A 25,625-nucleotide genomic window follows, 5' to 3' on the forward strand; every position below is an offset into this window, starting at 1 on the left:
GAACGTCCATCTTCATTTGCATTTATTTTTATTGAAGTTCGAAATAGTCTCTTTTCATCAGCTCTTATTTTGGGTTGCCTTTGATTCATTTTGTCTAATATATTTTGTTTAGGCTCCATGTTGGTTGATACGTTTAGGGACATCATGTCGTGGTTTGCTAGTTTGGCCTCAGGTGTTTGCGCTTCGTCAATCTGGTGAGTCATTACTATCTGATTTGCACAGACCTCCTGGGCTGAAACTCTTTCATCAACCTCGTCTGGTGTCTTATCTTTATTCTGAGCTCGTTTTGTTTTATTTTGTCTTTTTTTCTGCCGATTCAAATGTTTACTCCCTTGTGGGTGTTTTGAAATTGTAAAGATCTGGACGATTGGCGATTCTTTAATCAGGCTGTTCCCATTTACTACACTTAGTTGGGCTGATTGATCTGCAGAGGTGGTTGCTTCCTGAGTTGCTTTCATTTTTTTTGTAACGTTGTGTTGAAAGATGGGATATATTTGATTATCTGCTGAAGATTGGAATTTGGTTTGTACTCTCCCTTTCCTTGCGCGCTTTCTTTGTCTTTTTGTTAACTTGACTTTAGTATGCTTTGTTTCGCATTGTACCTCCTCTGTTTGGGCTGATTCATTGTCAGAATTTTCTTCATTTAATTTACTTGTCTCTTCCTTTACGTGGCTGTTTTGGATTGGGTCTATTACTATGTATTGACTCCCCATTTCCACGTCAGGTTTTTTTGTCTCAATGTGGCTCGTGGTTTTGATATTATATTTTGTATCCACGGATGATTGGATCGCCCTTAGTATGTCATTTAATATAGCTGGTAAATTTGACATATTATCCACTAATTTGCCACATACACAGCTTGGTGGGAAGGTCTCTATGTGGCTTCCCTTGTCAGCCCTCCCTAAAAGTAAGGTTGCCATATGATCCAATCTGACGTTTATACCTGAAATATGGCCCGCAATAAGGTTTATTAGATCGATTTGAACGTCCATTTTATCTGACTGGAAATTCAATGCTTTAATTGCCTGATCTAAGGTGTTTAATAGAGATGTACTCCATGGGACCTTATATTCTTTTCTGGTCGGTATTTCCAGCACATCTGGGTCTTCATCTGACCTACTCATAGATGATATCACGACTGGTGATTCTAAGTTTAGGTTGTTTTTGGACCATCCTTTAGTTTTATTTTGGTCTTTGTCCCATTCGTTGGGGTTTGCATTTAGATGCAATGGAGTAGATTCCAACCTCCTGTTATTGTCTGTTCTATTTTGTTGATCTTCTTGTGGGCTATACTTGGCTTGCAGACCTTGGTCGATCTTTGGAACTGCTTCTATCTGGGATTGGATAGCTTTTTCTTTCCCTGTTTGGCCATCCAAACTTATATCGTCAGGTAAGGAAAAGGAGGTTGACCATGAGTCGTCCTGTGCGGCCCTGTAACCAGCCGCCAATTTGTTCCCCATTATTATTTCTTTCAATATGCCCTTATCCTTGATATTTTTTTCCTTATCTCTTTCTTGCGACTGGGAGTCATTCTTATTTATTTGGGCTGTTACCACGTGAAAGTTGCCAAGGCCGATGTTGCTATTTTGCTTATAATTGGTCCAGGAGGTTTGTGGCTGGTCTATTGGATTGTTTGTTAGAATGCTCTCACCGTTGATGACTTGTAAATCTTCTTTTTTTTCCTCCTCCTTACTCTTTGATTGCAGCTGCACTATCTCATTTACACTTAGTGCCGGTGTAATTGGGCTAGGTTGAAGGGCTTGTTCGTGCGTCTGCCCGTAAATTGCCGCCATAGGGTCTTTTAGGTAGAAGAATTTTTGAATCCCAATATTGCTTTGTTTGGGACTTGGGCCTGTTAGCTCCGGTGCCGACACTAGTCTCTCTCTTTGTTGTGCCATCCTCTTCCTTTTTCTACTTAATTTTTGTGTGCCCTGATTTCTATCTTCTTCGATTTTTTTTTACTTTGAACTTATATGCCGCACTTTTACAGATCTCATTCTTTCCTATTTGTGTAATATGGACCGTTTGATTGCATGTTCCTGGGCCCCGGCCTCAGGTTTTTTTTTTGTTTTTTTTTTCCTTTCCTCTGTCTAGCTTCCTACTGAGTTCTTAACGTATCGTATGTTAATATGTTTACCCGGGGTTCCCTGACAGATGCGCTGCTTTCCCTGTCAACGGTCTCTAGTGCTCCTGGTATACTGGACCACCTATGCCACCTCTGCTCCTATTCCTACTCCACTCCACCTCCCAAGCCTGTCTGACCCCACTTAAGTAGGGTCAGCTGCCGTCAGGGAGGGTAGCGAGGTGTGGTTGCAGTGTAAGGAGGATTAGGTGGCGTTTAAGAAACAACACTTGGAAAGACCCTTTTACCAGGTATATAATGTTGCCCGATTTAACATGTTACCACTAGCGTGGGCATTCTTAACAGGTACTAATAATAGTTGTTGATGCATTTAAGATACCAACAATAATGCCAGTGATGCAGCTGGAGCTTAAAACCTCTCACCCGTGGGGTCCTGGTGTTGTCCCAAGATGCTGTGGCAGTATCTGTAATCCGTAGCCTGGACTGATGGGGCTGTCGTTTTTTTGATGCTGTAATCCCTATCACTGTCGCTCTCTCGCCGTTGCTACTGGACACTACAGCTCAACTGTTCACTCAGGACACGGCGGGCACCGAGCAGAGGTAAGTAGTCGGAGCTCTGGGGCTCGGGCTCGGGCTCTGACTCGGGGCACCGGGCTAACCTGGGTTCATACACCCAATTCCTGCACCAGTCCGCCCAGCGGCCAGTATGGCCAGCACCACGTGCCCCTTGCTCCAACTCACCAGATAGCCCCCCGGCTTGTAGATAGCGCCGACAGTGTTCTCCTGCTCCTGTGTCCCCCGTGACCCATGCGGTCGTAATTATCCGGCTGATCGCGGCTGCGGCAGCGTTGTTTTCTCAGCGCTAGGCTCAGCGCTCACGCCTGCACGCAGCCTGTCTCCTCTGGCCGGCTCTCTCTTGAATGGCGGCTTTCCACCGCATTCTAATCACCTGCGGCAATGGTCAAGGAGTTTACTATAAGCGGTCCCTGCCGCGATTAAATTGTTCACAAGCGGCTTCTGCCGAGATAGACTTTCTCGCGGCCAGTGCCGCAGCAGTGTCTGCCCTTTGCCCTGCCCTGCCGCGTCAATGACCCCTCGCGGCTTCAGCCGCGTTTGACCGGCAAGCGAGGGTTCCGGCCAGGTTCCTTAAACCGCAAAAAGAAATATTGAGCAGCGAGAGCGGCGTCCTTCTCCTCCTCGCACTGCTCTCAACGCTCAACGCTTAGCTGCAACGCCTGACACCTCGCAAAACGTATTTACATATGTTTGGAAGATATTATTATATGTTATTATATAAGTTACTCATTTCAGACTTGTTTTGTGTAATCTACTTAGAATGTTACACGAGTCTTTTTATTATAGCTTTGTTTTCGTTCTCCCTTCTCATCCCTTCCACCTCTTTATGTACAACTCGAATGCATACTGATCATTTGTTTTTTAAATATCTCTCCTTATTGTAATTTTTCAATTGTATTGTTTTTAACATAAATACACTTTTCTCTTAAACTTAAAAAGAAGCAGTTTAGTTTCAATTTGATGATGAGGTCTGTGAATTAGTCTTGCTGTAACTGCCATATGTTGGATCTCAGGGGTAAATGGTGAGGACTGCAGAATCTGTTGTCAGAGAGGAAGGGTGTTCTCTGAGCAAACCTTTGACTTTCTGCCTTAATCTTTATCAGAAGTGGTTGTAAATAGCCAGGGTGCCGTTTGCTCACACATCTTTTGTAGCTCTGTGGTGGGATCTCCATCTGGAGACAGCCAAGCTTTGAAAAGCATCCCTCGTGATAAAAGCTGAGTCAGAATCATGGCCAGTCCAGTACACATGAACGAGAAACCAATCCAAATTAGTTCAATGAAGGCCACGTTTATTAATCTACATCCTTTGTCAGTGAAAACCATATAAAATTGGGGGCTGCTGACCCACTTGTTGCTCCAGGTCCAAGTTCTTGTTGACCAAGGAGGGAGTACTTCTCAGAGTACTCAGAGTACTACTGTGCAACCAAGTGCTGGTGTCCCTCTGACAGCCAACTTCCCAGGGTTGAAAGAACATCACCTGAAGAATGATCTGAAGGAAGAGTTGCTGAAATTGTCTTTGGGAACCAAGGAGTCCTGCCTGTGTGAGAGGGAAGGAAGTGTCAACCCTGCAGAAGGAGCTGACCAAGGAAGGGACTGCAGTAATTAACCCTATTGTAGGGGTCCTTCCAACAGAGGCTCGCCATCTAACATGAGCGACATGATTGGGAGCACTGATCTGTCTGTGCCGCTTTTTTAAAGGAGTTGTGGCACTGTAGTAGGTGTCAGGCTGTCTCCCTACATTATCCTAAATTGTTGCTGCCAAGGGTCATTTACCTTATTCGTAGGCCGGAATAAGTGCCTCGTTGTGGCACCTGCTGCGTGTCTTTGAAAACATGGACGTTGTGACTGTGGCAATGCCAATCTGTGTTTGGCCTTGACTGGTCTCAAGAAGCAAAGACTACTAACCCTGAGGTACCATGTCATGAGTAGAGGGCCCTGCACTGTCCAGAAGTGCCAAAAGCCACCCTGCTAAGAAGATTCGAGGCCATCGCCCTGTGGTATTATGAGCCGAAGATAGTGCCTGGCTATTAAGGCGCTGAAAGCCTCAGACCCAAATCCGGTGACTGTCATCATACCCCAAGATAGCCCCTGGAATGGTGCTGGCATGGTCAGAGCCCAAACTGGGAGAAGAAGACTGCTAGCTACCTCTTCCCAGGGAGGCCCCAGCATGACTGACCTCAGGAGACTCACCAGAGAATCAATGCTAGCCTCACAAAGCCTCCTGGGCCACTGGCATCAACCACGTAGGAGCTCAGAAAAGAGCCAATGCCAAAAGCACCTGATCCTGTCACGTCTTCCAGAAAACTTGCTGTTCAGCTAGCGGATGCTCGTGTTTAGGGGGACTATGGCATACCGTGAGGCAAATGCCCACTGATCACAAGTGAACCTGCCACAGCACGATGAACCAACCAGTGGTTAATTTGAGTCAGTGGTTTCCCGTGCTCGGCTCCGGCACTTAATTGTCAACATCGGCGCTTGTGGCAGTCTGCCACAAGGTGGTACTGTCTGGCTAATTTAGAGATGACCACAACAGTTAAATATTAATTCAATATACATTAAAAATGTCTATTACCTGCCACCCAAGCCATTCATAAAGCTTTGGGGGCCTGAAGAAGTACAAATTGTCACACCTGTATGAGTGTGATAGTTAGTAGTTGTGTTGTTAGTATCATTGGCAGCACTGTAGGGGCAATGTGTGGTGCAAGCCGTAGTGGCCTCCTGACGCGAACCCTGGTACATATGTTTTTTTGTACAAATTAAGCACTGGAACCAATTCGGCCTTCATGCTGCTCCAACCAAGGATGGCCCGGTGCCCCAGAGGCTGTGTGAACTAAGAGAAGTGTGATGGAGCGCACTGTACCTGGTTAAAAGGTACTCTATGAACCCTAAAGAGCCAGAGGGACAGGGGGAAGAAAATATTGCACCTAGAGGGAGCCACACCAGTGAATCAGATAGGCTCATTTGATTTGAGGGTGCAATATTTCTGCTTTCTGTGTAATAAAGTACCTGTCTTTTATAAAGAGAAGCACTGGGCTGGACATTGATCTGTCTGGGTACCCCACACTAACCTTCATGAGAAACGTGTGACTGCTTGCCATTGCCATAGAGAGTCACTTGATGAAAGGATTGTACTTGGGCTAGTTTGCAGAGGGGTAGTAGGACAGGCACTTGGACAGTAGAGGCAAATTCCCCAAGCCCCCACAGCTGTTGCTAGTAGCCCCTGTCTGCCTTGTGGCCTCCTGAATGGGGTCTAATATTTCCAACGCCAGTAAAGCCTCTGAAGTATATAGAAAAATATGCTTTAGTTAACAGACAACAGTCACTACTGTAGCTGCTTGAAACTGTACTTGCTGCAGCCTGCTTAATATTTTTGTGGGGCTCCCAGAAACAAGTTGTTGTAGTAGTAGTGTATGTGCGAACCCACACTGAGTCTTGCAATAGTTGTCCTATCCTTTTCCTTCGGGTGGTAAGGCCACATCATGACCAGTACCTGGCTATAATATCAACGTACCCTGAAGATTTGATTAAAATACTTATCTAATAACATATGTTGATCAAATGTTAAACCCAAATATTTTACTGATTGATAAACATTTAGAGCCACTCAAGTGTCTCCCATGCACTTTTATACCTTCATGAAATCTCTATTTAGATGCACTCTGTCTACCTGGATTTTACCAACTCAATGGGATAACTGAGAGCCATCAGGTATAAGTGAGAGGACTCACATACACGTTAAAAAGTATCAGGGAAAATAAAAAGCCCTTTAGCAATCCACAAGTAGATCTCACCAGAGTTTTTGAAGTGCTACCACGTATACTGTTGATAAAGAAAGATCAACCACGTATACTGTTGATACAGAAAGATCAACCACGTATACCGTTGATACAGAAAGCTTTAAACCAAACCAAGGTCACCTCAGATACAGCTCTACACTGTGTAACCTATGCAGTGATAATCCAAGATATTTTGTATTGAATGTGGCTGATGGGTCTGGCTGTACACTATAGTGATGCCTGGACTTGATGTAATACATTAAAATTCTGATATGCAGCAACGTGGGCCCTGTTCTCTTCCCTGGTCAACATCCTGATAGCAAATCACACCCAATCCCCTGAGGTTTCAGATGGGTAACGTCTATCTTTATGACTTAGTCAGTAGTAAAGCACATTACTGAGAAAAATTTGTGAACTAACAAATATTACAATTAAGCGCGGAAGTGGATTAACATTATTGGACAAAACAACTGAAGAACAATGCTGAGATTCATTTGCAGACAGCAGGCTGTTGTGTCCATTTTACTTTTTGAGATTACCTGAAAACATTGTCCTTGAGATGTTCCCTATCTCTGTGCCAGTGGGCAGCATTCTGATTTCAGTAGTAATAGAGTTCCACGCTGAGGTGAAAGCTACCTAGAGTGACTGTTGTTGTACTGTGAAGGTCCTGAACTGTGGCACCTCCAGAAGTGTGCTGTGACTCCTGACAACTTTTGAGCCTCTCAAGATGTTGAGCATGTCTGCTAGCTATGGAGAGTTATTATCATGAATGGCTGTTATAATACACAATATCACACTAGGGTATCTCATACCCAGGAGTATACTGAAAATTAAGTGCAGAGTGAAGGACACCCTGCTTCAGACAAGCAAAAGGTTTTCTTTGTAAGACACTAACCAACTCTATTAGTGACATGCTTCCTCATCGAGTCTCATCCTGGTCCCTAAAAACCACGGTGGGCTCAATCATATGTGAGGAAGCAATTTGTATAATATAACAACCCGGGTCTTGGGAAAAAGATAAAAATACCTTGAACAACCCAGGTATCCCGTTAATATTGTTTGTTCGAGTATATCTAAAAAACAATAGAGTGGTAAATCAGGGGTATAATGGCCCAATATCCTTCGAATTCTTAATGAATTAAAAGGGTATTGGGCCTGGGTTGTTCACAAATTTTGTATCTGTTTCCCAAGACCCCGACTGCGATAATATCCAAAGAGATCCCTGTCTTATGGGTTAGCCATCCTGGTTTTTAGAGACCAGGATGAGACCCGATGATGAAGCATGCCCCTAATAGGGTGGGTGAGAGGCTAACAAAGAAAACCTGTTGGTTGTCTGAATCAAGATGTACCTCTCTGTGTACTCAATTTTGAATATACTCTTGGGTGTGGGATACCCTTGTGTGTTATAGTATTGTTTTGGGAGACTGTATCCTTATCCATTAAAATTTCTCCCCCCCGGCCATTCTCGAGAGGTGATCTGGTGATGACCGACCCTGTTCACCATGTTTTGAACTTATACTAGACAGCCAATTTTTTATTGTATTCTAATTGAGTGGAAGTCAGAGAGGATTAGGGCAATGTGATTAAATTGGTGCTTGGAGTGAACAAGTGTTGCTGCTGATTACCTTGCACCTTTCAGTGGGAACATGGAAGATTGATGTGCACCTACAAGAAATTTCCACTGTTTTAAGCCTAATTTGCATTTTCAAAACTCCTGTAACCCTAATTCTGAGAATGAGTATGTGGCATTGACTAGTGTTTTATAAGTAACACATAGGCGTGCAAAAAATGTCATCTGAACACTGAACAGTAGGGTGTGAGGCGGTCATATAGCATATCAATAGAGGGAAAGCAATACATTTATTTATTATTTTATTTATTTAGAAGTTTTGTATAGTGCTAGCTGGACCCGAGGGTATCAGAGCGCTTCACAACAAGTACAATTATGAGCATTTTTTGGCAGAGACAAAATCCGCAACTTACAAACTTAAGAGCATTATAGACTTAGTTACAATACAGATCTTGTGGTTGAACAAGAGGGGTGAGGCTGAGGGGTTTTTATGAGGAGGAGTTAGTTTGCTGATAGCAAGTAGGGTGTCTATCAAACAGGAAGCATTACGGCGGTAAATCCCTTCAATTTTAGTTTTAAGATGACTGTTTTAGTCCACTTTGAGGTTATGGTGCGGTATTGAACACTTTACAGAGTATCTTGTGGATTTCTCGTTACGTTCGAGAGCGCTCTAGGAAGAGGGCTTTGAGTAGGATCTTGAATTTAGGAAAGGAGGTGGTCGTTCTAATGTGGGGGGGGGGGATTGAAGTTTCAGATCTTAGGTGCATTTCCCGCAAAAGATTTGTTTGTGGTTTTGTGTTTCCGAGATTTCAGTGGGATGAGTAGAAGCATGTTGGAACTTCTGAGGCTCCTGGACTGGCCGGCCCTTTTGTTTGGCGGCCAGGTATTCTGGTTTGCCTGTGTGCAGGGCTTTGTACGTGAGACAGGCTGTTCGGAAGCTGGCTCGTTGTTCAATAGGGAGCCACTTAAGTTCCTTGAGTGCCGTAGAGAGGTGGTCGAATTTCTTAGTTCCTGTGACCATTCTTGCTGCGGCATTGAAGGTAGTTATCAGGGGACCTAGGTGAGATGTTGCTGTCCCGTTCAGGGCTGCGATTCCATAATCAATTCTAGAGAGCACCAGTGCCTGGGTGGCCTGTTAAAGATCTTTCGGGGGAAGGAAGAGTTTTATTTTGTATAGACGTTTCAGATTGAGGAACGCACTTTTGGCGGATTTTGAGATGTGTTTTTTCATATCCAATTTGGGGTCTAGGGTAATACCTAGAGATTTCACCGAGTCAGTTGGCGTGAGGGCACCATTGAGGGCGTCAATGGCTTTGAGCCATTCTTCGATTTGGGGGTTTTCGTCTCTGTTGGAGATGAGGAGAACTTCTGTTTTCTCTTGATTGAGTTTAAGGTGGTTCAATGTGAGCCAATGTTGGACCTCTTTGAGCGTGACATTTAGTCTAAGTGTGTCTTTAATCGAGGTGGTTTCCAGATACAGTTGTGTGTCATCCGCATAGAGGTGGAAGGGGATGTTGGAGTTCCTGAGAAGTGTGGTGAGGGGTTCCATGTAGATGTTGAAAAGTTGGGGAGAGAGTACTGACCCTTGTGGAACTTCTCTGTTGACGGGAAGGGGGTCGGATTCAAAGTTATAAATTTTTATTCTTTGCGAGCGGTTGTGAAGAAAAGAGGAGAACCAGTTTAGTACCTTCATTTCAATGCCCGCTCTTTCGTGGAGGGCTTTGAAGAGCAGGGTGTGATCAACTGTATCGAAAGTGGCCGATAAGTCTAGGAGAATGAGAAGGCTGCATTGGTCTCAGTCAAGTGACTTGTGTAGATTGTTTATGACATTTAGGATTGCGGTTTTGGTGCTGCATCCCTTTCTGAATCCCGATTGGTGTTGGTCTAGGAGTTTGATATTCTCCAAGTGTTGGGTTAGCTGTGGAAGAACACATCTTTCCAGAATTTTGGATAAGAGAGGTAGGTTCGATACAGGTCTAAAGTTGTTCATATCCTCAGTGTCAAGCCCTGTTTTTTTTAGTAGCGGCATGACTTGACCTACTTTGAGGCAGTCTGGAATGATTCCCGAGCCCAGTGAGCTATTGATGATTTTGCGCCAAATTGGGGCTAAGATAAGCTTCAGGTCTTTAGCCATGCTCGTGGGAAGCTGATCTAGGGAGTGGGATGAGGGTTTGGCGGAGGCGATCAGATTGACTATCTCTGCTTCCTGGATGGGGGTGAAGGAGGACGAGTGAATAGGTGTGTTCACTGGGGCGCTGTCCTTGATTGCTGGCGTCTTGATCTCCGTGTGAGGGCAGGGAATTGTGCTGAGAGAGAGGTCGATTTTCGCGATTTTTTCATTGAAAAAGCTGGCAAAGTTGACGCATTGTTCTTTGGATGCCACTATGTCGGATGTCATCGGTTTGGATGTTTGGCTCCTAATGATATTAAAGAGTCCTTTGGGGCGGTTTTTTGCATTGTCTAAGGTGGAGCAGAAGAAAGTTGTCTTTTTGTTCTTGATGTGCTTATTGATGTTTCTGTGTGCTGCCTTGAGTTCATCATAGTGTAGGGAGGAGGGATTGTTCCTCCAGATTCTTTCTAAGGTTCTGAGCTGTCTTCTTTCATCATTGATGTCGGTGGTGAACCAGGACCTGGAGGGGGTGCTTCTGGTTTTTTTTAGTTTCAGGGGCACCAGGAGGTCCAAGGTGAGCGTCATGTTGAAGTGGTAGAGAGAGGTGAGTTCAGTGGTTGAGAGGTGCTAGGGAGGAGCGTGCTTAGCCCTTCTTCTAGTTTTGCCCGGGGGACTAGGGTTGTGTTCCTGACCCATTTGGGAGAGGCCTGTTTAGGAGGTTGAGTTGAGGCTGGTTGGTTGATATGGAAAAGAATAATGTGGTAGTCTGACCAGTCCACGGGAATGATATAGTCAATAGTGATTGTGTTTCTATCGAAATGATTGCGTCACGGATCGCTCCTCTGTGGTGTGTTTCTTCTGAGCAGTGTTGGATCATACCGTTGTCTAGCAGGAGGCTGTTGAGAGCTTGAATGAGCGGGTTTTTCGTTTCATTCCATCTTATGTTGAGGTCGCCCAGAATTATGCTGTTGGCGTTGCTGAGTGCGCATTGGGTGATCAGGTCCGAGAGCTGTGCTCCGAATTCTTTGGAGTTGCCTGGAGGGTGGTACAGGAGATGGCAAATTAGCGATCTGTTCGTGCATGATTTGATGTTGACTGACAGGCATTCGAAGGAGCTATAGAGGCACAAGGAGCTTTATTTATGATGAATCACTAAACTACTCCTGTGGCTAAATAACGCAATGTGTAGTGGTAAGTGTTTGAAAGAAACAAAGAAATAAATATACCTACTTTACATGCCAGAGTGTACCACTATTGCCACAAACAATCATCTACTTACGGTACTGCTAAATTTGTCCAAGGAGTGTGCTAGATTACAATTGTCAATTGTGAACACTGCAACTCTATGAACCACTGTCACAATGGCACACCCACAACTTTTCAAATGCTTACCAGGTGCTGAAGTTTGGTTTTTATAATGATGGGCACGCCATTGACGACTACTTTAGATTTGCCACAGGGAATGACTGTAACTTTGTTTTCCACATTTATGAAAGCAGCATGCTTGTCTGAAATGCTGAAAGAACAAACAAATTATGGATAGAATGAAGAGAGGTTAATTCACCAAAATGGCAGGTGCAGTCGAAGTGAAATCACACACTCACCATGTAATGCACGAAGACTACACTGGGTTGACAGCTTTTCTAACACTTTGCCTCTCAACAACCTCCTATTTGCTCCTGAGTACCTTGATCAATGGCAAAGATTGGAGAATACCGAAAGTAAACCTAGCATCTAGTAGAGGTGAGCGAGCCACTGAAAGCTCGATCCAGACTCTGCCTGCAATAAAGATCTACACCACCTATATAGGGAACAGATGACAGCTGACTTGCCTCTAAGTTCACCAATGGTATTGTCAGGAGGGCAGTAATGCTTTTAAGTTAATGTTTCAAAATTATCACTTTTAATAAGTACTTTATAATGCAATGATATAATCTGAAGTGCTAAAGCGCACCCACATGGTAAAGTGTACACTTTATTTACATTTTCAAGTGACTTCATTATATTTTAACATAATTTTTATTTCATGACTTGCATGGCAAATATTTTCAGTGCTTGGATCATGCACAGGCTCTTATGGCCTAACCAGATCCTTAGCTCTGCTCTGGCTCAGCCCTCCTTGCTAATTTTTTAGCTCACCCACCTATAGTATCTAGAGATGTTAAACGTATGCTCCTGCCACTGACCTCATGACCATGGAGAACTGAGAAGAGAGAAAGAGAAGTTTCAGGGGTAGCAAAGGTCAAGCCATGGAAGATAAAAATGTTCTTCCCATACATGCAATTGTCTTCAGTTAAACCTGTGTTTGAATACCTAGACTGTGTAAGTTATTGTTGTAGCAATGAGAATTTGTTCTGCTAATATTGATTATTAGGTACAGTCCTTTTTACTGTTCCACCTAAGATAACGGTCTAAAGAGGGTTGAGATATATTATTTGTTTTTGATGAATAATCATATTTTTGGTTTTATCACTTCTATTCATTGTTATTTCCAATTCAGGAATTACTAGTACAATTCAAAGTCATGAATTTCAAATCCTGGTGAAGGTGAACGGATAATCTATTGTTACCCACCAAAACATGATGTTTTCGTTTGTCCATAGTGGCTTGGCTTTATGACAAGTAAAGTAGTGCTTGACTGTCTTCTGTCTTCTTTTCAAGATTAACATTTTCCGTTAGCACTGTGCTTTTTATTTTCTGGGATTATTTCATTGTTTTCCATTTCAGGTTTTTCTTTTCCCATGGGGTTTGTAAAGCATTTACTGTTAGACCTGGCATCCTTGGCTTGATTTCACCTGCCTTTTTGCCTCTAACTCCTGTATTTTCGACTGTGTGCTGGACTTTGTTTTTGTTGCCTTAGTTACTGTGGGCAATTTACCACTGCTCATCAGTGCTAAAGTGCTAGTGCTCCCTTTATAAGTTGTGATTATGATTGGTGATCCATGATTGGCATATTTGATTTACTGGTAAGTCTCGAGTGTCTCAGGGCTGCCACTGCAGTGTCTGAGTGCAGTTTTAAACTGGCTTGGCAGTTCGGGCTGGACTGTTCCCATGAGGCGCAGGGTCAGACTGATCTGCATATGGTCATGTCTGAACTGGGGTGGTGGAGTGAGCTAAAGAATGGTGATGGATTAAACCCAGATCAGTTGACTGGGGGTTAATGTTTGATTTGCTCAAACGCTCCGTCCATCATCCCCTTTGGTATCGCTTTGTTCGCCCTAAGTTGGCAGGGTATGCCCAGACCTCGGTCCCTTGCTCACTCTACCACTGGATTCAAGATAGCCTGGCTGATGAGGATTATGAATCCGAAACCAGTCCCAGGATGCTTGTTTCCGGTCCAGGGAAGACATGGCTTGGCAGTTCTGGCTGGACTGTTCCCATGAGGCACAGGGTCAGACTGATTTGCATATGGTCATGTCTGAACTGGGGTGGTGGAGTGAGCTAAAGAATGGTGATGGATTAAACCCAGATCAGTTGACTGGGGGGGAGTGTTTGATTTGCTCAAACGCTCCGTCCATCGTCCCCTTTGGTATTGCTCTGCAGTTTTAAACTGCCATGTCGATCTGGCAACTGCAACCACTTGCCAGGCCCAAACCTTTCCCTCTATTGCATGTCAGGCACCCCTAAGTTAGGCACTAGGAAGTAGGGTGCAGTGTATGTGAAAAGTAGGACATACACTGGTGTGTTCCACACGTCCTGATAGTGAAATACTGCCAATTTCGTTTCATTGGAGCTGCCTCGTAAAATTGTACAAATGTAACTTTCAGTTGGGACCAGCTATAGGGAGTTTGGGCTCTCTGAGCTCAGAATTTAAAAACAGATCTAAAAATGGTTTTTAAATTGTGTTTTTGAAAATGCCACTTTTAGAAAGGGCTGCGGCGAAAAATGAAGTATGGAATGCTAAATGAATCTGCCCTTTTCGCCTCCAACGTGCCTGCTACAAGGGGACTCCATCCCTCAACATGCTTTGCGGCCACCGCCGGGACTGTTTCACGCCACGAGGCGCATACATTCATCACAGGGCTCCCGCAGCACAGGACGCCATTTCCTGTCATTTTCCCTTCCAGCTTGCTTGCTACAAGGAGACTTCATCCCCCAACATGCTTTGCGGCCACCCCTGGATCTGTTTCGCGCCGGGAGGCGCACAAATTCATCACAGGGGTCCCGCTGTGCGGGACGTGAGTGGACATGCCCGGGTGAAGCCTGGGCCAAGGGAGGGCCCTTCTGTGCCCGTCAGAGCCCAGAGGAGGCTAGGCGGGCCCCACCCCCGAATGAGCGCGAAAATAATTAGAGAAGACTCATAGGGACTCGTTTGGGCTACTTCCACTGATGGGTATGAGAAAGACCGTTAACGCCCAAGGTGGGGGGGCCACATCAAGTACCCTAGATACCTTTTTTATCTAGGGCTGCAAATGTACTCTTACACGAGAAATCGAATTGACTGAACGCCGGTTATGTCTGGAGGAGGGTAAGCACACTCCTGAGATATTCCAGTCTACCTCTCAGACTTCTCTTGCTTCACCCCTTGTACCCACGGCTAGCCACTCCCATGAGGCCTCGCCCTCGAACTAGCCCCTGCTGCTTTAACGGTTTCCCTGGTACAGTTGGATCAGTCCTCACAACCTGCTGCTAAGAGGAAAAGGGAGGTAAAGCGCAAAAACAACCTGTGACAAGAATCTGCAAAGTCCCAAGAAAGGGCCTACCAAGGGATCTGAGTGAAAAAAAACAACCCCAGAATTAAAAACTGCCATCACCCAGAACCTTCACTTTGACTGGAATCAGTTGGAAAAACTGGTTAAGGCTCTGCTTGGCCCACTCCTTGGTAGACTTGAGAAAATTGAGTAGAAACTGGTAACATTATCACAAAAGCAAAACAACCACGGCCCCTCCACCACCCCCAAGGCCAGGTGGCTCATCCAGTGGGCAATCAGAGCAGGATGAAGTGCCATCTTTGCCCTCTCTCCTGTCTCTCCAGTAACCCTGGATGGTGAACTCCGCTCCGCACCGCTCGCGGAGTATGCGGAGTTTCCCGCACTCCGCGTTACGCAGAGCTCGCGGAGTTCCGAAAAACTCCACTTTGGGCAGCAGGGTGGAGTGTTTTTCCTCGCTCGCGTTCACCAACATCAAGTTGGCGAGCGCGTGCGAGAAAAAATCCACCTCCCGGTGAGATTTTTCCTCATTTGCGATTGCCAACATCAAGTTGGCGAGCGCGGAAAATAAACCTCCCGGCGAGATTTCTCAACGCGGTGGGGTCGGGTTTCTCATTGCGATTGTTGAGAATACTGCCAGTTTGCGTTGAGAAAGCTGCTGCTCGAGTAAAAATCTACTCGAGCGGCAGAAAAGGTAAGCTTGCGATGTGCATGGTGCTGTTCGCAATGATTGCACAGTGCGGACAAGCATGTGCCACTGTGCAATCACCACGAATGGCATTTTTCTACTGTACTCTGCCACTCCTGGAGCACTGCGTAGTGCGACAGTGTTTTTTTTGCACTTCGCGTAGTGCAACTCCGCGAACTCCGCCAAGGGTGCTCTCCATGCCGTGCCTCATCCATCTCCTTTATCGATCTAGAGGCAGCCGGTAAATTCTAGGGCAACAAGAATTTATCGCTCCCCCTAGCATAGATGCTTATAGGGACAACAGAGGTGGCAAGGACCCGTTGAGGACACCGGGAGAACTGCAGGCTGAATAGCACAGGCCTGGGACTCCAACTCGGTACTGGACCTTCAACCTGCCGCTTCCCCACTGGTCCTGGTATTGACACCCCCCCCTCCCTTTAATTTAAAAATAAGAATTTTAAAAATCAAAAAAGGAAGGCCAGACCCCAGAGGGGGGACACGTGACCACCTTTCCCATTCTAAAAATGCCTGGCCCAGGGGGATGGGGTCCCCTGGGCCAAAATCGGCACAGGGAAGGGGGAGGGGGTGGCATGGAGAGCAAAAGAATGGTGGATTTAACCGAGATCTCTTGAATGGGGGTAAATGTTTGATTTGCTCTGCATTCCGTCCATCATCTGTGTGTTTTTTGCTTTCTAACCCTAAGTGCACCAGGTATGCCCAGACCTGGGTCCTGGGGTCACTGTGCCACTGGACTAAAGCTAGCCCAGCTGATATGGGGTGATGCCCTGAAACCGGTCGCAGGATGCTTGTTTCTGGTCCAGGGAGTATCTGGCTTGGCAGTTCGGGCTGGACTGTTCAATAGGACAATGTAGGACACTGTATTGTTCATATTCAATAAGTCATGTCATGTAATGTTTTTTTGTCTTTGATTTGTATAAGTCTTGTCTTTTGTCATTTTGTTTACAAATGTAAGTACTACATGTATAATTTTTTTTTAAAAAATGTTTGGGGGGGGGGGGAGGCAATGACAAAATCTACAACCTCGCCAAAGAGGACTGCTGAGTCATTTAATCCAGAATCACAGGAATGTTAAAATTTTTGTGTGAAATATTCAGGTGTACATATCTGCTGACAGCATTAAATATTTACAGGTTAAGTTATAGACATTGGAAGAAACAATATTTGGGTTTCTTCCACTAAAAAATATTTTGATTGATGGTCTCAGAGGCATTTCCTATTGGGAAAAAAAAACTGGGTGGAACCAGGGCACCTGGTATAGAGGCCAGGCTACGGGGGCTGGGGTCCCCGGGGGCAAAATCGAAGGGCAGTGCAGACCCCCTCCCTTTAAAAAAAAGGGCAGACCCCAGTGGATGGGTCCCTGGGGCCTATATTGGCCCAGGAGGGGGGCTGCGCGCCCCCTCCCTGTAATTTAAAAATAAGAATTTTAAAAATTAAAAAAAAAGACCAGGCCCAGAGGAAATCGGACCGGGGAGGGCGGGCCACGTGACCACCTTCCCCATTCTAAAAATGCCCAGCCCGAAGCGATAGGGTCCCCTGGGCCGAAATCGTCCTAGCGAAGGGGAAGGTGTTGCATGTTTATCAAAAGAATGATGGGTTTAACCCACATTTCATGACTCGGGGTGAATGTTTGATTTGCTCTGCATTCCATCCATCATCTGTGTCTTTTAATTTTCTAAAAGTGGAATTTTCAGAATTGCGACTTAAAAGCCTACATTACCATCAAAGATGATTTTAAATTACAATTCCTTAGAAACTAATCATGACTTTCCTACCCCTTCCCAATCAAAAGTTAGCATTAATTAAACCTAATGTTGTCTAATGGTAGAGGCTTGGTCTCACTGTAGTCAAAAACGAATTTACCGGTTTTTCAATACCAAGACATGTAAAACTCAAGAGTGCACTTCCGATCTCTTAATTATAATTCACTCAGCCCTATGGACTGTTGAGGGCCTACCTTAAAGGTATCTTATATGTATTAAAAAAAGGGAGTTTTAGGCTTGTCAAATTGGCTATGTTGCCAAGTAACAATGGAAGCTTCAAACTAATAGCAGGCCTGAGACATTTTTAGAAGGGCTACTTTAGTGGGTGGCGCAATAATTTCTGCAGGCTCACTAGGAGCATTTAATTTACAGACCTGGCTATATGGTATGCCACTTTACTAGGGAATTATACGTAAATGAAATATGCTATTCAGGTGTTAGCGAATTTAACTAATTCTTAGGGAATGAGCACAAGCACTTTACTACTGGTTAGCAATGGGAAAGTGCACAGAATACTATCGCCAACATAAACAAATTTAGCAAAAGAGGAATGGTGAGGGCAACATTTTGAAGTGACCCTGCAGTGAGGGCCAAGTCCAACATCCATCACCCTTCTTCTAGCCAACCAAGAAGTGCTGCTCGTCACTTCTGGGGCAAAGAGTGGGCTCTGGCATAGGAGTTTTCAGGTGATCCTACTATCAGGCCCTTTCATCACTCATGACTATCTACATGGTTCCCCTAGGGAAAGGATTCATGGGACCTCGATGGATGGCAGGGTTTTTGTTGATACTTGGGTGTTGGACATTTTGTGACAGAAAATACCTGACTGAACTCTCTTCTCTGCTACCGAATTCCATGCCTCTCACAACCCTGGTTGGAAGTTTTGGACAAACAGGCCACACTCAAAGCTGAACTTTAATCTCTGTTGGACAAGGTGGCCATCTGTCCAGTGCCCATTAGACATCAAAGTGATAAGATTCACTGTCACATTTTTCTAGTGTCACTGGTCAGGCAGGATTTAGAATGATCAACAATCTGAAAGGGGGGAATCTGTTTTGCAGGACAGCCTTCAGAGCATCAGTCACCTGACTATGTGACTCTGCCAACACTGGGTTTGGAGGATGCTTATCTTAACATTCCAATCCGGGTTCTTCATTACTGATTCCCAAGGTTTGACGTTCTTTTATCACATTTATAGTATATGACCTCCTTTTTGGTCTGAAGTCAACTCTAAGTATTTTTCCAAGGTGGTTTCCCCAGTGGTGACTACCAGATATTGTAAAAGTAGCAATCTATACCAGTCTTGGAATGATTTGTTGTTTCATTCTCCATCAAGGACCAAATATGTGGAGGATGCAGAGAGGATGTGTCAGCTGCACAGTTCCATTGGATTCCTGATGAATGTGAATGTGCCCAAGTCCAGGTTGGTGCTTGCGAAAGATCTCCATTTCATTAAAGCCCAGTTCCAGAGAGATGTGGGGATGGTGTCCATACCAGTGGATAGTGCAAAAGATGCATTTGCTCACACTTTAGAGTGCTCCTATCCAAGCAGTAAGCTTATCCTTGGAGTGGGATGCAGGGAGATTTAGTGAGCAGTAGTCCTCTTCATGGGTGGGAGAAGACTAGTTGCTGGGTTCTGGTTTCATATATACATATATCCTTGTCTCTCTACTTGATCCCTCTCTACAGGATTCAAAGGTGTTGGGGTGCCTTGGGGTCCACATCTCGTTCTCCACTGTTGGGGTTCAGCATTGCATCATTATGAAACCAGGATTCCAGTCACGGAGATCAACAAGAAATTGCAGTGATGATTATTAGCCAAACATGTGAGAAAGAGTCCCTCTGCTACTCCAGACTCGGAGGTCTTGACCCTAGCCGCAGGGCCGTCTCCCGGGCGGTGCGACCGGTTCCACTGCACCAGGTGCTGGCTTCCTGGGGGTGCTGTGTTTGCAAGTTTATTATATTTTTAAAGCACCTGCTGCAGAGTTCCGTTCCTCTGCAATTACGGGGCCTCACAAAAATGTCAAGATAACTCCTGTGATTAATGTTCTTCATGGAGTGAGATCAGAGTTTTGTATAGTTGAGGTTTTGACTTATGTGAGGTTAGTGTACAGGGTTAATATGCTGCTGCAAAGAACGTGTACCAAGTAGATTATAGAGTGCATATACTGTAAACATATCAGCAGGTTACTGCTTTTAAAAGAGACATCCTTTTGTTACTTGCAATTTATAACTTAAAGTCCTAATATAGAACAGTGAGCTATTTACTTTCATCATAGAACTGCATACACACTGCAAAGTATACATTAGAACACTGATTAATGTTGCAAAAAAGGTTACTTTGGCTATAAATCAATTCTTATTATTAAAGAAAACTCTCAACTATGCTGTTTCTTCTTCGACTCTGAGTTTGTGCTTCTCCACACCAAGCACTCTTAAATTATACTGCCTACCGTATAGATGACATGTGTCTCTTACACTTTTATTCCTTTGGCTTATGTAACATTTCCTATACATTAATTTACACATGTATGATTGATTGTTTCTGTGTAATGAGTGTGTGATGCAAAGTGCTCTGACATCCTTTACTGGTATGAGTGGCGCTATATAACTATTTCAATGCATCTGAGAGAGAGTGGTTATGGAGACTTGGTCACTGTTAACCCCTTCGCTGCGGGGGTAATTCCCCCGCTATGCTGAGAGGGCGCGCACAGCCCTCGCATGCTCATGACGAGCTCAGCTCGTCATGAGGCATGGCGCTCCTGTGCTCATGACGAGCTGAGCTCGTCATAGGTGCACCGGCTCCCGTGGAACGCTCAGCACAGCAGGGGAATTCTCCCCGCACCTGAGCGTTCCATGGCTCATGACGAGCTGAGCTCGTCATGAGCACCGGAGCACCGTGCCTCATGACGAGCTCATGAGCTGAGCATGGTAAAGGTTAAAGGGTGCGAATGAGAGCATCCGTGGTGGAGGTGGTCATGGGGGGGGGCACTAACAAACATTGTCGCACAGTGTGCCAGCAGCGCTAAAGCCGGCCTGTCTAGGTCTCTAAAGTTAAAACTTGGATGCAAAGCAAGGACTCAAGGTCTCTAAGGTGATAAGGAACTTGGGACAATCTTAAAGTTGGAAGGTGCTGTCCGTCTGTTTGACTATACAGGCCTTTGTGGGGTCTGTGCGGCTCACGGCTGTGATTCTGGAAACAGACACACTACCATCAAGGCATAAGTAAACAATGAAGGAGACGCTTGATGCAAGGATGTAGCTGGGCTGGCCTTCCTGGTGGCCCCCTGACTAGAGTTGCAGCTTTTTGAACTGAAAGCAGTCCAAATGAGGGGTGTGGGCAACTCAAGGATAGACTCACTGAGCGGAGTGCTCCGCACCTCAGAACGTCTGTCTCTTCCAGATGTGTTCTGGAGGTGGGCAGCAGGTTTCAGATGCAGGAACAAGAGCAAGGCCCTGTTTCCTCTGTTTTGATCCCAGGTCTTAATCATGCTGTAGCTTCTGAGAATGTGCCTGTCTATGTGGCACTGGGAACCTAGAGCTATGATGTCTAGGTCTTCCTAATGAAGTTGCCTGTATGGTTCAGGTTTTGAGATGCACACCCACTTCTAAGGTCTATAACCATTACTTAGCTTTACAGACGTGATATGGTTCTGGGGAAATGTATTCCAATGCTGGTACTACAGTTTGTGTGGGATGGTTGTGCTGTTTGCTTATCCTCGGCCAGTCTGAATTTGCAGTGGGCTGGTATTAGGGCCCCGTGTGTCTCTAGTGGGTTGAGGGATGCACTGTTTTCCAATCAATCAATGCGGAAATGCGCCGAAGGAGACAAAGAAATTCCACCTCATGGGGGAAAGAATGACTCATTCTTATTATAAATAATTCTCTACAAGCGTCATCATCAAAAGTGCTTTAAATAGAACATAAGGGGCCGATTATGATGGCGGACGGACCTGAGTCTGTCCGCCACCATAGAGTAGGAGGGAACCTCCGCATGCCCTGCGGAGTTCCCTCCTGTGCAATTAGGATGTGACCCCCACCCTGGCGGTCACATCCTCTATTTTTACCATTACGGCGGGTGCAGCTTCAAGCTGCATCCGCTGCAATGGTAAAAATGCATACATTGCATTTGTATGCAGAAAGCGGCAGGCACCGTGCGGTGCCTGCCGATTTCTGCATACAAATGCAGGGGGGTACATAGGTAACCCCCATGTGCACCCCCCACCCACCCTTCACCCAGGGGGCCCGCAATGGGCCCCCGCAGTGAAGTTACACATGCTTTTCCACGGCGGAAACCCCACCGCGGAAAAGCATTTTGCACAGCCCATCCTAATATGGTTGACGGTGTCTGAGAGACACCGTCACCATATTAGAGCTTTTCCGCCGCGGTTGTAAGCCAACCGCGGCGGAAAAGCTGCGGACGGAAACCAGGACCCACCAGCCATCCTAATGTGGCGGTGGGTCTTTGGAGGGGCCGCAGAGGATTTTCCGCATCCTCCGGGCCGGCGGTGACTTCCGCCGGCCCGGAGGATGCAGAAAATCCTCCATCATAATCGGCCCCTTAGTGTGCGCCATCACTATTACCCAATCTGACAAAGTAATCAGTACAGTTGCCTTGGAAGGAAGAAGGGCAGTATTCATTATGCCAGGATCTGAATGAGTGACCAGCACTCACTAAAACCGATCTCAGCATTGAATTGAGATTTATTAATACAGATGTGCAGTTTTTTTTACTGCTGAAATCTAAACAAAAATACTGGACATCAAGCAAAACAAATTACAAGATGTATTAACATATTCCCATATAAGTGACTAGAAAGAATACTCCTGGGTTAATACAAAGACTTATAGGCTGCCACAGGATCAAAGTTGAATTTTCCTATTAGAATCAAAGAAATGTTAAGGTCGAGGTACCACTTTCTATGATGTCACTTCTTGTGATGTCATTTAATATGCGAATTAGTTACGTCCTTATGTTTACATGGTTTCAGTGGCTAAGAATAAATCTGAACATGTGCCATAATGTTCCAATTTTTCTTTTTACTTACCCCAAGCCTCTAAGAATTATTGCATTTGATGGCGACTGACCTGCATCACAGGTACCTGAAAAAGAGTGGAGTTAGAATTCAGTCAAGACATAGACTATTTTAAGGTATTCATCAATTTAAGACTATTTTCTGTATTTTCTTGCTTGATCTCAGTACTCTGAGAGACATTTAGTTTGCGAGAGTCGAACCCTTATCGTAAATCGACGAGGAGCACGGCCAGACTTGCAGTTCATTCATCTCATTGGGAATTGGGGGGCCTACTAGGTTTCTGATGTCAGAACCTATTACCTGGCAGCTGATCTGCTACACCAGGATGGAGCAGGCACAATCATTTTATAGCAAGCCAAACACAATGGATAAATTAGTGTTTTGTTGATGGCAATAAAGCAACCGGCAAATCTAACAATATTCCTGATTCCACCCCATCCATAAGCCACCTTAGATCATCCAGGATTGATAAAACTACTGTTTCTGGGATTATCCTTGGATGAAACAAATCAGCAATAGATTCAAGACATGCATCACACCATTTCTGTTCTACGCTTAAGGAGGGTAAAGTGAAAGGTAGGTTTTGGAGAGTCTGCCAGTTTACATTTTGCATCAGGAAGGAAGTGTCTGTTAGGTTACATCCTTGGTTAGTGCCATCTGGCTGTCTAATGTGCTAGGGTATGGGATCTATAACATTGGTCCATGACTGCTGGGCCAAAGCCACATTTTCTTATTATACACTTGCGATACATTTATGTACACTGAATCCAAACATGAATCATTACATAGTCAATTCCCGGACAACTGTTGGGCATATGCTTGTCTTGAGAAACATAATTTACACTGCAGTCTTTACAAAGACCAGCCTTTACAACAAGTTTGGTAGTCTGCATCTGACATTACCACGCGTTACTTTAGCACGCAAGTCGTTACAACAACTTGCTGTATATAAGGGGCACGTTGTTGGACTGGTTTTGGAATTTTTACTATTGTGTAGACTGGAGTTGCAATAGTAATTTATACTATTCCAAAGTCCAGCACCCCGTAAAGCAAGTCGTCGTAACAACTTGCGTGCTAAAGTAACATGTGGTAATGTCGCACTTGGGGTACTTACTGCGATGTAACGGCGTGCTGGGTAAATGCCTGCAGGGTTCCGTCATACAACCGTTTGTCTTCAGTTGACAATCTCTGATGACACAGAAGCATATTTGTCATTCTGAAGCAAACATGTGCGTCAGAAAACAAAATATTATTGAATAGTTCCTTTTCTCAGTTAACTAGGGTAACTAGTAACCTAGTCTGATGACAATCTGGCATAACTTGTAAACCTTGGGTGGTTCCTATTAACTGTTTAAAAGTAGCATTCCTTTAAAGATTGGATGGAGAACTTCATTCCTATTTTAAAAAGCCTATCTGGATGTTTTACAGGATAAGGATCACGTTTCAAGTGTAAAAAAGCCTGGCGTGAGACCTGCCCTAAGTATTTGCCCTTGTTGCTTACTGATTTTAATCCCCAATACCTTCAACAACCTTATTTACTGTACCTTATAACCGAGCTCACTTTCTCTCACGAGCGGAAAAATATTATATTTCTTCCTTTTGTTAGATTAGGGTGCCCACATATGTCCACAAGGGCCAGTGCAGGACAGAATTACAGGACATCTAGACAAAATAAATATATATATGATTCTAAATGGAACTCATGTGCACAGTTAAGTACTCATTAAAAGTTCCCCACGGACTCTGTAGGGAGATACTGGGGACAAAAGTCACGATTCTAGCTGGTATTTCTGTGTGAAGTCTCCTGGAATGGAGAATAAGAGGGAAATCTGGGAATACCGGGTCCAATTCCACGTGTTTTTCCCCTCCTGGGGAAATTACAGGCTCATATGTGCACACATTTATCATCAGCTTAAAGCAGCTGGTAAGTGTTGCCTGGGCTTTTTCTTGGACCAGTTGGGGTCAGGGGCAGAGGCTGGCGGAAGGGCAGAGATTATTTTACTTTAGCTGGGAGGAGTTTTTCCTGCTTCCCCATGCTAGAGTATGAGGCAGGTGGAGGCCCAGTGGCGTAACCAAGGCCTCACAGTGGGGGGGACCCAGAGCTCCAGGGGCCCCCCTCAGGATAGTACTCTGGCCCCAGAGCTCATGAGTGATTCTAGAGAGGGGCGCTCCATGTACATGCAGGGTGGCCCCCTCAAGTTTTGTTACACCACTGCGGAGGTCAGGCGTAGAGCTGTAGGAAGCCTCACAGCTCCTCACAAGTCTCCTGGTGAAGTGTATCAAGGCCCGGAATTTCTTTGTCTAGAATTTGCGCACCAAATAATTTCAGACTCAGGGACACTAGAAAACTTGTAGTTGCCCAGACCTTTATCACCCCCAGGGCCGGACTCGTCGTAGCGGGCACCTGGCCTTTACCTGGTGGGCCCGAGGGGTGAGGACTGGGTTTCTGACCTTGGGGGCCGGTTTTGTCAACAGTGCTGCAATATCGGCCCCCAGCAACAAAAACAGGAGTGATGCTTTTTACTAGCAGCCCCCATACCCCAGGGCCGGTCAAGCAGCAATCTTCCAGGGCTGGTTGATGTTTCCAGTCTGGCCCTGTGCTGCCCTGGTGATACTGCTCCTGGCAATTCATTACAAGGGATTTAGTGGTGTGAGAAGTTGGCCTGATGTATGATGTTCACTATTCTAGTGAGCACCTTGTATCAGTCCAAACAACCCTTATGGTGGTGGTTGTAAAGTCAACCTTATAGACAAGCTATCCTTGGGGTAGCATGGACCTAAGCAGTCTTAGGCTTAACTCAAGCGGGCATGTGAAGCCAGCTGTTTTACCATATGTAATCCTGTAATCAACTGAAAGGACACCACACAAGGTATATATTATAAAAATATATGTATTTATTACTAGAATAATCCTCTGTACTCTTTATGAGTGCAGAGGCACAAGCTTTTAAACAAAAGCACAGTTAAACATACAAAAGTTGCACAATTATGGATAGGCCGGGTGGCCACTCAAACTATATATTAAAAAAGTGGTATAAGAACCGCTTTACGAACAGTGGTGAGGCCTAGGGCCTTGGAAATCGCTGGAACTACACTGGACTAACTGTAGTTAGGACGGGAGTAGCCCGCGGGATTCGGGTGCAGCGCTAAAAGCACACGCATGCACCAATGCAAAGTCAATGGTGCGTAAAAGTCACAAAGTTACTCTTTTGGAAGTCTTCCGACTGGACTAGAACTTAGCCACTTAAAACTAGGACACTAGAGGTGTAAACCACTACAAGAGCACCGGTGTTATATCGTTACCTCACCCACAGAAAGCGGGTGCATAGGTGCCAAAGTGTGTCGGGTTTCGTCGT

The 25,625-nt window shown here is 45.1% G+C and overlaps 1 protein-coding gene across 1 annotated transcript in view; it reads right to left on the reverse strand.

Moving 5' to 3' along the window:
* The window catches only part of LOC144761711 (kinesin-like protein KIF28), a 982,011-nt gene that overhangs the window by 634,992 nt on the left and 321,394 nt on the right, over window positions 1-25,625 (reverse strand). Inside the window, exons 11-12 of the mRNA XM_078646973.1 lie at window positions 22,282-22,336; window positions 11,508-11,631 (exon numbers count right to left, since the gene is read on the reverse strand). Of these exons, the coding sequence (XP_078503099.1) occupies window positions 11,508-11,631; window positions 22,282-22,336 (179 nt within the window). The remainder of the gene's footprint in view (window positions 1-11,507; window positions 11,632-22,281; window positions 22,337-25,625) is intronic.

The sequence above is a fragment of the Lissotriton helveticus genome, chromosome 6, assembly GCF_964261635.1.
Source record: "Lissotriton helveticus chromosome 6, aLisHel1.1, whole genome shotgun sequence".
In the NCBI taxonomy this organism is placed as follows: domain Eukaryota; kingdom Metazoa; phylum Chordata; class Amphibia; order Caudata; family Salamandridae; genus Lissotriton; species Lissotriton helveticus.